The sequence below is a fragment of the Thalassophryne amazonica genome, chromosome 9 (assembly GCF_902500255.1).
Source record: "Thalassophryne amazonica chromosome 9, fThaAma1.1, whole genome shotgun sequence".
NCBI classification, from domain to species: Eukaryota; Metazoa; Chordata; class Actinopteri; order Batrachoidiformes; family Batrachoididae; genus Thalassophryne; species Thalassophryne amazonica.
The window spans coordinates 80,161,829-80,174,553 of record NC_047111.1 but is presented as its reverse complement, the minus strand read 5'-3'; the positions used below and the strand labels follow the sequence as shown (position 1 = coordinate 80,174,553).

The 12,725-nt window shown below is 40.8% G+C and overlaps 1 protein-coding gene across 1 annotated transcript in view; it reads right to left on the bottom strand.

Annotated features, from left to right (window-relative positions):
- Positions 1-12,725, bottom strand: part of LOC117517488 (disks large homolog 4) — a 181,604-nt gene that overhangs the window by 101,354 nt on the left and 67,525 nt on the right. Inside the window, 1 exon segment of the mRNA XM_034178519.1 lies at positions 3,815-3,976. Within this exon segment, the coding sequence (XP_034034410.1) occupies positions 3,815-3,976 (162 nt within the window).

Genomic DNA, 12,725 nt, shown 5'->3' with positions numbered 1-12,725 from the left:
GGATATGTTACTTCAGAGGACTCCAGAGGCAGTTCTAAGTATCGACAGGCCCCAAGGGCAGCAGCCTCTTCTGTGGGGGAGGCAAAGCAGCGGGTGTGGGAGGAGTTCGGAGCAACCATGGAGAAGGACTTTCGGTCAGCACCAAGGTGCTTCTGGCGGACCGTGAGGCACCTCAGGAGGGGAAAACAGGGAACCATCAACTCAGTAAGGACTGTTGACCTCAACTGAGGATGTAATCCGGCGCTGGAAGGAACACTCTGAGGAACTCCTGCATCAGACCGGAGCGCCCTCTATAGTAGGGGCAGAGCTGGAAGCTGATGGAGGATTTTCATCAATTTCCCTGGTGGAAGTCACTAAGGTAGTCAAACAACCCCGCAGTGGCAAGGCCACGGGGATTGATGAGATCCATCCAGAAATGCTGAAGGCTGTGGGTGTGGAGGGATTATCTTGGATGAGATGTCTCTTCAACATTGCGTTGAGGTCTGGGACAGTGCCTAAGGAGTGGCAAACTGGGGTGGTGGTCCCCATATTTATAAAGGGGGACCAGAGAGTGTTTGCCAACTACAGGGGCATCACACTACTCAGCCTCCCTGGTAAAGTCTCTTCCAGGGTGCTGGAAAGGAGGGTTCGGCGGATAGTCGAACCTCTGATTGAAGAGGAACAATGCAGGTTCCGACCCGGTCATGGAACAACTGACCAGCTCTTTAATCTCACAAGGATCCTGGAGGGTGCCTGGGAGTATGCCCACCCAGTCTACATGTGTTCTGTGGACTTGGAGAAGGCGTATGATCGGGTACCCTGGGAGATACTGTGGGAGGTGCTGCGGGAGTATAGAGTGAGGGATCCCTTCTCAGGGCCATCCAATCTCTGTACTCACAAAGTGAGAGCTGTGTTCGGGTGCTCTGCAGTAAGTCGAACTCGTTTCGGGTGGAGGTTGACCTCCGTCCAGGCACGTCCATCTGGGAGGAGACCCCGGGGAAGACCCAGGACTAGGTGGAAAGATTATATCTTCACACTGGCCTGGGAACACCTCGGAATCCCCCAGGCAGAGGTGGTCAATGTGGCACAGGAAAGGGAAGTCTGGGGTCCCCTGCTAGAGCTGCTGCCCCCGCGACCTGAACCCAGAAAAGCGGTTGAAGATGAGTGATGAGTGAGTGATTTATTTGTAAAATCGACCACACATTTCAGTAACTGTATATTATACCCATACCAGCCAACCACTGACGTCAGGAAACTAATGCAATGCGGCATGTGTGTCTAAATGCTAGAACCTTCAAAATTAGTGCATTACTTTAAAACTAAAGCGTATAGCTGATATTTTCACTTTGTAAAACGACAGACGTGATGTTAATTTCAATAACTTGTCCGCAATTAGTTTGTTTAAAATCATAACCATAAGTCAAAACTGTCTGCCTGTGCAAGACTCCAGTGAAATGACCGGCAGGTCTGTATGGAGTGAAGAGAAATTATCTTTTTTTTTCTCCTCTCTCCTTTCTGTCTGATCACCAGGTCTCTTTTGCTGAGAGAAGGCCGATCTGAAACAGAAGCGCTGACTCGTTGTTGTGTCAGTAGTTGCTGTGTACTGAAGTAAATACTGAAAGGTATCAGTTTATCTTTTATCTGCAACTTCTGCTAAACTTTTTAGGGATTTATTGGTTTAGCTTTATAAAAGATGACCGTTAATCCGCTAACTGAAAAGTTATCGAAGCTAACTTTTTTGTTAGCTGTGCCCACCACTGGCGAAATTGTTCATGATGAGCTTCAAATGAATCATGCATGTAATGTACTAACCATGTTACATTTGACTGAACATGCCATAAAACGATAAGGTTCTGGCAGTAATTTATCTAGCAAAATATTAAATTTATTAAAAGTTTGATTTGATATTCCCAAATGCATAATTGGTACTCGTATAAACATTGTAAACAAAATACTGCAGATCTTCTAGTAACATCCTGTAATGTCATGTTAAAATTAAAGGTCTCAAACTCATGCAATATGCAAGAACTTGTCACATTGAAACAATTGTCGAAAACTAGTGTTTTTAAGGTAATACTAAAAGATTTATAACTCTTCAATGAAGAGTTGCACCGCAACCATCTTTGAACGAAAGACAGCCAAGAACGTACGCTTTTAGATGGTGAAGTTTCAAAAAATTTCAGTTTGTCACACACGGGCATTTAAAGTCAAATTTCATGAAATTTTGGGGGTTTTAGGAATTTGGTGTGGATTTTCTGGACAACCATGAGATTAACATGTTTGCTGTTCACTGCACCACTCTGTCATGAGAGCCTGCCCAGAAAAAAGGACCTCTCTATCTGCATAATGTTGGTAACGGCCTTTAAAGTTGGTGTCAGACCCAATTTCTCAAATTAATTTGCAATTTCCAACTGTGACAGCTCCCAAGAAAAAAAAAATGACTTGCCATTGCAAATGTGTTTGGCAAGTGTGTTGGGTATAGATACTGTGGAAAGTTCTGAGTCCAAGGTATTGTAATATCTAGAGATAATGCCTCCTAAAAACTCTCTTTTATTTGCCGTTGCAAAAACAAGTGTGAAAATTAGCAAAATGTTGCAATCTTTATTCTTTTTTTTGTCAAAACCAAAGATGATATTAAGCTGAAACTTGACACACATCCTATTAAGCACATAACCCTAATGTGAGAATTTTTTAAAGTAAATCTGAGATGGTCAGGTGGGGGAAATTTTCAGAAATTTGTTGAAATGACATGGAATGACACTTCTCATAAAAAAAAAAAAAAAAAAGGAAGAGGAGATGCTTGCATCAAACCGACATAATGATACACGCTAAAATGACTTATTCCCATGAATATATCCTAAACACAGGTCGACTTCAAGTCATTAAAGACATCCTTAGAACTGTCGTTCAGAGTTGTTACACAACAGATGAGCACAAGCTAAACTGAAACGTTACTACAATAATCGCTTACCCACCAACTGAAAATTTAACTGTGATACTACCAAATCAGTAAACTGCTGAAGGTACCAATAACTGGTATCTTTTTTTTTTTTTTTTTTTTAATGAATTATGGTTTTGGCTTAATTTATTTATTTATTTTTGGGGGGGGGTCTGAAAAACAGATCGATAGAGCTAAAAATTGTAATATTCAGAAGAGTAAACAGAGGTTTCCAAAAAAGTGCCATGCCAAGATTAGATGATGATGAAGATGTACATAAACAACTAAATGAACAAATGAAACTGATCAGTATTTTCCAGTTAGCATACACTTTGTTCACAGTACAGAAATTATTAAACAATTAAGAAATATTAAGAAATAAAAAATACACATGGAAAATAATTTCAGTAACCTAATTTATTCATTTACACTGGCTTGACCTCCTGTTCCTCCATCTCCTTGAGGTGGCACTTGTTGCCTTTACGCAATTTGTCAATTTCACTTATTGGAATAGTGTAGAGTAGGAATAAACAAACATATATGATTTTTAGGGCTTAAGAAACTTTTTTGGCTGTTAAACTTTATTCAAAAAAGTTAGCTGACTTAAAGTTAGGTGAGCTAAATTTAGTGGAAGCAAGTTAATTACTTTGCTGGCGGTTTTCAAAGTTAGCTGAAAAGCTAACTTTCAAATGAAAAAGACAACTTCGCTAATTAGCCATTAGCTGAACTGTCCCCACCACTGCTACTGAGGAACTAAAGAGAAACATGACTTAAAAAAAAAAAAAAAAATCACCAATTTATTCAATGAGACCATGAAAAGACAAAAAAACTGTTGAAAGATGTGCTTAGAACTGTTGAGTCTGATGTGATGTGTGCAGTTTTTGTGTCCTGTCCTACCTTTACGGGAGAGATATGTGTATGCGGTGTGTAGCCATGTATGGCTTCCATGGCAGCAAGGTTCTTGTCGCTCATATGAAGCATTTCGGCACTTTTCCCTGGAGCCAGATGTGCTGGACTGTGCTCCAAGGGGGGCGTCTCCTCATCCTGGTATCTGTACTTCTGCAAACACACACAGATGCAGGCAGCGCCCATTACTCAACATGTCTCACATATGACAGGCAATGGATTGTAGAAGAAAAAAAAACATGTCACAGGCTTGTGATTTTAAAGCTGCAGGGTGTTTGATTAAGTGAAGAATGTTGGGGTTGTGGACTGCATTATTCGCCTTATTGACGTTTCAAATCCCGCAAAACCTCGGAGAGGTCGCTTGCTGTGAGATCTCAGTAACATTGAGAACTGCACTGAGACGCTCTGATCGGGCTTCACTTTAACCGCTGCACATGGACAACACAATTAGCATCGCAACATAAAACTATTTTTATATTGTGCCTAAAACTCTCATGAATATATTCTCTGGGTTTATAGATGTTGTTATTGCGTTTGTTTTATGTAAAAAAGTGAGAATCACAGGCTGTCTCTCTGTTATTTTCAATGGGAGCTGCTGTGAGCTACACTCGCTTCCTGATCATGTCGTTCTGGAGGAAAGTGAAGTTTGCTCTATAACGTCTTGATTATTGTTCTTTACAACACTGTTTGTCCTCTTTGTTCCAGACTAATATATATAATATGTCTGAAATTCAGTTTGTGTTTCTTGAATTCCACGCAGATTAAACATAGCAGACACGGATTATTCGTTATAATTGCTTTTAGCAAGTTTTCAGGGTATCATGCAGCAGTCTCTTATTAACGTGACGAAAAGCATAAAAAAATACATTTTTGTAGTATAATATTCATTTACAATTGTCATCACGTGGATTCTCTATATGCTGTTTGATTGCAGCGACTCTCTGGCGCGCAAGGGATTATGGGATACGTCAATAGGGCGAATGTGGTCCCCGGTCAATATTTTGTTTCCCCTCACATTTTTGCTTCTTTGGCGACAGGAATTGATGCTCCTTTGCTTTTTCTTGTGATAAGCAATCTGTATGATCCTTGTCAGAAAAATTATCACCGTCCTGACTACGACCGGAGGAAGAGGAAGACAGGTGACTTGCTTCAATTGAAGTCTTTATTATTACCGCGGGAGTGAAACAGTGATATTACTACTTCCTTTTCACTGATGAAAGTTACACTTTACCAAGCTTATATACAGGTTTTCAGATATCAAATACAGCTGCTAAATGTATCTAACCAAGGTCAAACTTTGAAGCCTTGGCCCTTCTGAGTTGATAAGTTTACATTCTCACACAAGCTTTAGCGATAAACTGTCCCGTTAAAACGCAAGCCTGAAAACACGATATATCCGAAGAACTCATAATCACACACAAATAAGACGTGCACCTTTTTGACGTTTCTCATAACCCCATAATGATAAAAAATAAATAAATAAATAAATAAATAACAATTCTCCATTTCAAGACAACTTTGGATGCTGTAGCTCCTCTGAAAAAGAGAGCTTTAAATCAGAAGTGTCTGACTCCGTGGTATAACTCACAAACTCGTAGCTTAAAGCAGATAACCCGTAAGTTGGAGAGGAAATGGCATCTCACTAACTTAGAAGATCTTCACTTAGCCTGGAAAAAGAGTTTGTTGCTCTATAAAAAAGCCCTCCGTAAAGCTAGGACATCTTTCTACTCATCACTAATTGAAGAAAATAAGAATAACCTCAGGTTTCTTTTCAGCACTGTAGCTAGGCTGACAAAGAGTCAGAGCTCTATTGAGCTGAGTATTCCATTAACTTTAACTAGTAATGACTTCATGACTTTCTTTGCTAACAAAATTTTGACTATTAGAGAAAAAATTATTCATAACCATCCCAAAGATGTATCGTTATCTTTGGCTGCTTTCAGTGATGCCGGTATTTGGTTAGACTCTTTCTCTCCGGTTGTTCTGTCTGAGTTATTTTCATTGGTTGCTTCGTCAAAACCATCGGCATGTTTATTGGACCCCATTCCTGCCAGGCTGCTCAAGGAAGTCCTACCATTATTTAATGCTTCAATCTTAAATATGATCAATCTATCTTTGTTAGTTGGTTATGTACCACAGGCCTTTAAGGTGGCAGTAATTAAACCATTACTTAAAAAGCCATCACTTGACCCAGCTATCTTAGCTAATTATAGGCCAATTTCCAACCTTCCTTTTCTCTCAAAGATTCTTGAGAGGGTAGTTGTAAAACAGTTAACTGATCACCTGCAGAGGAATGGTCTATTTGAAGAGTTTCAGTCAGGTTTTAGAATTCATCATAGTACAGAAACAGCATTAGTGAAGGTTACAAATGATCTTCTTATGGCTTCGGACAGTGGACTTATCTCTGTGCTTGTTCTGTTGGACCTCAGTGCTGCTTTTGATACTGTTGACCATAAAATTTTATTACAGAGATTAGAGCATGTCATAGGTATTAAAGGCACTGCGCTGCGGTGGTTTGAATCATATTTGTCTAATAGATTACAGTTTGTTCATGTAAATGGGGAATCTTCTTCACAGACTAAAGTTAATTGTGGAGTTCCACAAGGTTCTGTGCTAGGACCAATTTTATTCACTTTATACATGCTTCCCTTAGGCAGTATTATTAGACGGTATTGCTTAAATTTTCATTGTTATGCAGATGATACCCAGCTTTAATTAGCTAAACTGCAGGATTGTCTTACAAACATAAAGACATGGATGACCTCTAATTTCCTGCTTTTAAACTCAGATAAAACTGAAGTTATTGTACTTGGCCCCACAAATCTTAGAAGCATGGTGTCTAACCAGATCGTTACTCTGGATGGCATTTCCCTGATCTCTAGTAATACTGTGAGAAATCTTGGAGTCATTTTTGATCAGGATATGTCATTCAAAGCGCATATTAAACAAATATGTAGGACTGCCTTTTTGCATTTACGCAATATCTCTAAAATCAGAAAGGTCTTGTCTCAGAGTGATGCTGAAAAACTAATTCATGCATTTATTTCCTCTAGGCTGGACTATTGTAATTCATTATTATCAGGTTGTCCTAAAAGTTCCCTAAAAAGCCTTCAGTTGGTTCAGAATGCTGCAGCTAGAGTACTGACGGGGACTAGCAGGAGAGAGCATATCTCACCCGTGTTGGCCTCTCTTCATTGGCTTCCTGTTAATTCTAGAATAGAATTTAAAATTCTTCTTCTTACTTATAAGGTTTTGAATAATCAGGTCCCATCTTATCTTAGGGACCTCGTAGTACCATATTACCCCATTAGAGCGCTTCGCTCTCAGACTGCGGGCTTACTTGTAGTTCCTAGGGTTTGTAAGAGTAGAATGGGAGGCAGAGCCTTCAGCTTTCAGGCTCCTCTTCTGTGGAACCAGCTCCCAATTCAGATCAGGGAGACAGATACCCTCTCTACTTTTAAGATTAGGCTTAAAACTTTCCTTTTCGCTAAGGCTTATAGTTAGGGCTGGATCGGGTGACCCTGGACCATCCCTTGGTTATGCTGCTTTAGACGTGGATTGTGGGGGGGTTCCCATGATGCACTGTTTCTTTCTCTTTTTGCTCCGTATGCATCACTCTGCATTTAATCATTAGTGATCGATCTCTGCCCCCCTTCACGGCATGTCTTTTTCCTGGTTTTTTCCCTCAGCCCCAACCAGTCTCAGCAGAAGACTGCCCCTCCCTGAGCCTGGTTCTGCTGGAGGTTTCTTCCTGTTAAAAGGGAGTTTTTCCTTCCCACTGTTGCCAAGTGCTTGCTCATAGGGGGTCGTTTTGACCGTTGGGGTTTTTCATAATTATTGTATGGCCTTGCCTCACAATATGGAGCGCCTTGGGGCAACTGTTTGTTGTGATTTGGCGCTATAGAAGAAAAAAGTTGATTGAGTTGATTTCACAAAAGCAAGCGTTGTCAAACTTTTTAGCCTGCACTAGCAATTAGTAGACAGCATACAGGGGAGCAACCAGATAGTCTTTTTCATTTTTCTTCAGTCTTCTGGCCGCGCTGCAAAATATGAAAGGTGGAGAAAGTATGTCCCCATTGGGCTTCTGTATCAAGATGGCAGTGCAACATGGCGGCCTCCGTGAGACTCTTACTCCAATGTAAAGATGAAAGGCTCACTCTAAACTTATGGCAACACTCATTCATTGATACAGCTAAATTATACACTTAGGAACAGACTGTTTTGAAAGCTATTTTTATTTTTGCTAATAAATAAATAGAAATCCTCCACACTGTAGCTTTAAATCATAAATGATCAACTCTCAGCCGCAAAACTTCAACTCTTCATTGGGTTTCATTTCCATTTACACTCACTGTCCACAAAAACAGGCACATCTTGACCAGAGCTCTGCAATAAATTCTAGCTTACAAGAAAATAGCTTATCTCAGTATTGCAACACACTATATAAGTATATGTTCATGTAGCACCTGATTTTAGCCTTATCGATTAAAATGTTATATGTTTTAGCTGTATTTAGGTTTGGAAAGATTTGTCAAATATTCATGTTTGGTTAGGTCTGGTCTAGTCTGACCTGGGACAGTGTGTTGGTGCCACGCTGACTGCAACACAAAAACTGCCCTGGGTGCTGACTGACAGCCACCCAAACAGACAACCCAACCATCCCCACCTCCCAAAACTAGCCATCTATCACTCACACCCAGATGATACGTGGGCATCTCCTCTCCCTTTTCCAGTTGCTGGGGTCCTGAACACTGAGGCAACTGCATAGTGGTTCATGCTCAGGAGAGTGTGCCACATGCCCATACATGTTATAGCTAGTGTTCGTAGTACACCCTATCCGTGTTTCCTTAGATAACACTTTGTTTGACATAAAACCATTACAGCTATACCCAAGGATCCTCTGGAAAGACCTAATACCTTAACTCACTGGTTAGAGTCCAGGTCTCAACACCATAAAGTACGATAGGAAGCTCCATGACCCTGAAGACTTGGATCTTTGTTCTCCTGCAAAGATATCAGCATCACCAAACACCTCTGCTCTGTGATCCCTGCTCAGTGATCATGGTGATGATCATTCCATTAGACACTGATCATTGTTCCCCATTTTCATTCACTGGGCTGTAAACCAAAAATAAGGTTTTTCTTAATATGAAACATGTCTCAGTACTGAAGACCCCAGGAAATGGAGAAGGCCAAGGGGGCAGCAACATTCCAGCTGTCTGTGGTAAGCTTTCCAGCGGTGTGGATGGGACAGTTATCTGTCGTGGTGGTTGCTATCCAGGAGTCAGGGCGGTTGTGTTGTGTGGTGGTTGCAGTGGCACATGGCACTGGTGCATGCTTCCAGTCCTGACCCTAAACAGGTTTGTGACTTTATTTAATAAAGTATATAAAATTCTCTGTAGCATTCTGAAAATGAACACTTTGAAATTGCAGATTTGTTTGTTATGAATATAATAATGCCCCAAAACATAAAGGTGTCTAAGACTTCTGCACAGATTCATATGTATTGCATATACAGTATGTATTCATGCCCCAGCTAAACCAATACTGTCTTTCTGTAAATACAGTGGCCCAAAATATTTTCCCACACTCTGCAGGTGGAGAAAATTATGTCATCCTATGAATAAAATTCTGGATGTCACATGCGCACAGAGGTTCAAAACTCCACCAGTGTTGATCTGCAGTATAGAAGGGGCAAAGCACGTTAGAAGCGACTGACCCGACCGCTGCACAACCAGGCATTTTGTTCTCTTGGTCATTGAGAAGCCTTCTTCAGAATATTCTCCTGTGTACTGTGATCTGTTTCAGACTGAAAACATTGTCTGCTCAGGAAAATGACAAAACAGTTGACTCTATAGGCTTTGCGATCTGCAGTAGACTGTAGTTACATCATCAGCACGCGTTCGCCATGTGTAGCTTATTAACCCCCAAAACCTGACTCAGTTGTAAATCGGGAATTATCCGCAAACCGTTAACTGCAAAACGTGAATACTGAAAAAAATATCTTCCAAAATGTGAACGTGGGTCTCACAAAACGTGAATATCATTCTGTCTGTCCGTAAAGTATAGGTCCTTTTTATTTTTTTTCAAAAACTATATGGATTTCATTCATATGTTTTTACGTCAGACATGCTTGAACCCTCGTGTGCATGCGTGAGTTTTTCCACGCCTGTCGGTGACGTCATTCGCCTGTGAGCACTCCTTGTGGGAGGAGTCGTCCAGCCCCTCGTCGGAATTCCTTTGTCTGAGAAGTTGCTTAGAGACTGGCGCTTTGTTTGATCAAAATTTTTTCTAAACCTGTGAGACACATCGAAGTGGACATGGTTCAAAAAATTAAGCTGGTTTTCAGTGAAAACTTTAACAGCTGATGAGAGATTTTGAGGTGATTCTGTCGCTTTAAGGACTTTTCACGGTGCGAGACGTCGTGCAGCGCTCTCAGGCAGCGTCATCAGCCTGTTTCAAGCTGAAAACCTCCACATTTCAGGCTTTATTGATCCAGGACGTCGTGAGAGAACAGAGAAGTTTCAGAAGAAGTCGGTTTCAGCATTTTATCCGGATATTCCACTGCTAAAGGAGATTTTTTTTAATGAAAGACGTGCGGGCGGATTGCAGCGTCGGCTCGCAGCCGCCGCGACGCTCCGTCACAGGAAAAACACCTCTGCTGGAAGCCTTAAGGACAAGTTGGAACATCTCCAGCTGATAAACAATTTCTCATATACTCACTCCACTGAAAGCCATCAAAAGCCAACTGGATTTTAACAAATGGTTATCAACACGGAGGTGTTTTTCCTGTGCCGCCGCACTGCGTCGGCTGCGTCCCGACAGCGCGGACCCGTCCGCACGTCTTTCATTAAAAAAATCTCCTTTAACAGTGGAATATCCGGATAAAATGCTGAAACCGACTTCTTCTGAAACGTCTCTGTTCTCTCACGACGTCCTGGATCAATAGAGCCTGAAATGTGGAGGTTTTAAGCTTGAAACAGGCTGATGACGCTGCCTGAGAGCGCTGCACGACGTCTCGCACCGTGAAAAGTCCTTAAAGCGACAGAATCACCTCAAAATCTCTCATCAGCTGTTAAAATTTTCACTGAAAACCAGCTTAATTTTTCGAACCATGTCCACTTCAATGTGTCTCACAGATTTAGAAAAAATTTTGATCAAACAAAGCGCCAGTCTCTCAGCAACTTCTCAGACAAAGGAATTCCGACGAGGGGCTGGACGACTCCTCCCACAAGGAGTGCTCACAGGCGAATGACGTCACCGACAGGCGTGGAAAAACTCACGCATGCGCACGAGGGTTCAAGCATGTCTGACGTAAAAACATATGAATGAAATCCATATAGTTTTTGAAAAAAATAAAAAGGACCTATACTTTACGGACAGACCTCGTATAATATATATAAGGTCTGTATGGTGTGAAGAGAAATTATCTTTTTTTCCTCTTCTCTCCTTTCTGTCTGTTCCCCAGGTCTCTTTTGCTGAGAGAAGGCCGATCTGAGATAAATTACGTATATATATATATATATATATATATATATATATATATATATATATATATATATAGCCTGATGGCCTACGGATTTTTTTTTTTTTTTTTAATGAAGTAAAGCGAGCTGTGAGCTTTTCAACCACGTTTTTTTTTTTTTGTAGCAGCTACGACTCGTCGTCACCTCTTAAAGCGCGGTGATAACAGCACACCTGCACTGAGCTTTACAAAGACATTTTTATGCTTTTTTCCTCCTTTATTTAGAGCTGAGCTGAGCCGCTCCGTATCTGCACTTTAAAACAGCTAATCCTCTGCGACGCGTCAACAACTAACACTATTTTCCACTCAAATGCACCTAAACTCTCTTTGTGGGGAGCGCATGATGTGAAAATGCAATAAAACTTTCTGACCTGTAAATCTGGTCATGTTTTCTGCATAAATAAATGTTATCCATTCTTTGTGCTCAAACGCCAAAGCAGGGGCGAATCCAGATGGAATGGGGGCGTGGGGCAAGGATGCCCCCCCCCCCCACAACACCCCTAGATTAAAGGTCCAGTTTTGAAGCCTTTTTTTTTACTACAACTACTAATACTACTTAAAATAATAATAATTTCGACAAGTAAAATGTTTAGAGAAAATTTAAATGTTAGAAAAATGTTAGAAAGAATTTACATTTATTAACAATGTAGGTTAGAAATTACAGGTTTTACTGTTACAGTGCTGTCAACAGTTAAATATGAGGTCAAGAAAGAGGTCTTTATTTTACTTTTCATAAAACAAGTATATATTTTCATTGAAGTCAAGAAAGGGTGACTATAAAGTGAGGCGGGGACCACTACAGCCATGATGGTAAGTGAAGGTTAACTTCAGCTATTAATTGATGAACAGCAACCTAACTTGTTCATAAATCAGACATCTGTGTGAGAGAGACATTCTGATCTTCTGGTCCGAAGTGCTGTCTCACTGGGTCACTCTGATATGAATTAAGGTTGGATATTATTTTCGTTCGTGCTAACTCTGCCAGTCACGTAACCTAGCCTAGCAATGTAACCTGTGCAAATGGTGTGCATGGCTAGCTACCATGCTGTCGCCACCAGGTTGTTTCTTTATTCTTTATTCTATTTATGTGACGGTCATGCGTCGGTCATACGAAGTATGCTGTTTTGCACAGTCTGCGGTGCGGTGGCGTGGTATAATGGTGTCCCTGTCTAAAATGTATTTTCCCAAGTCCTGGCATAATTTCACATACCTAACATTTTACTTTAAATTGAGAGTCATTCTCTAAGTTGATTAGCAACACAAATTGGTAATAAAAGAAATCCTTGATGTTACTTGTAGCGAGACAGACAACTGTCTCCATTCTTGTGGCTTTTTTGTGTATTGCAGTTTCAAAAGTTCAACCTTTGTATTGTAGAA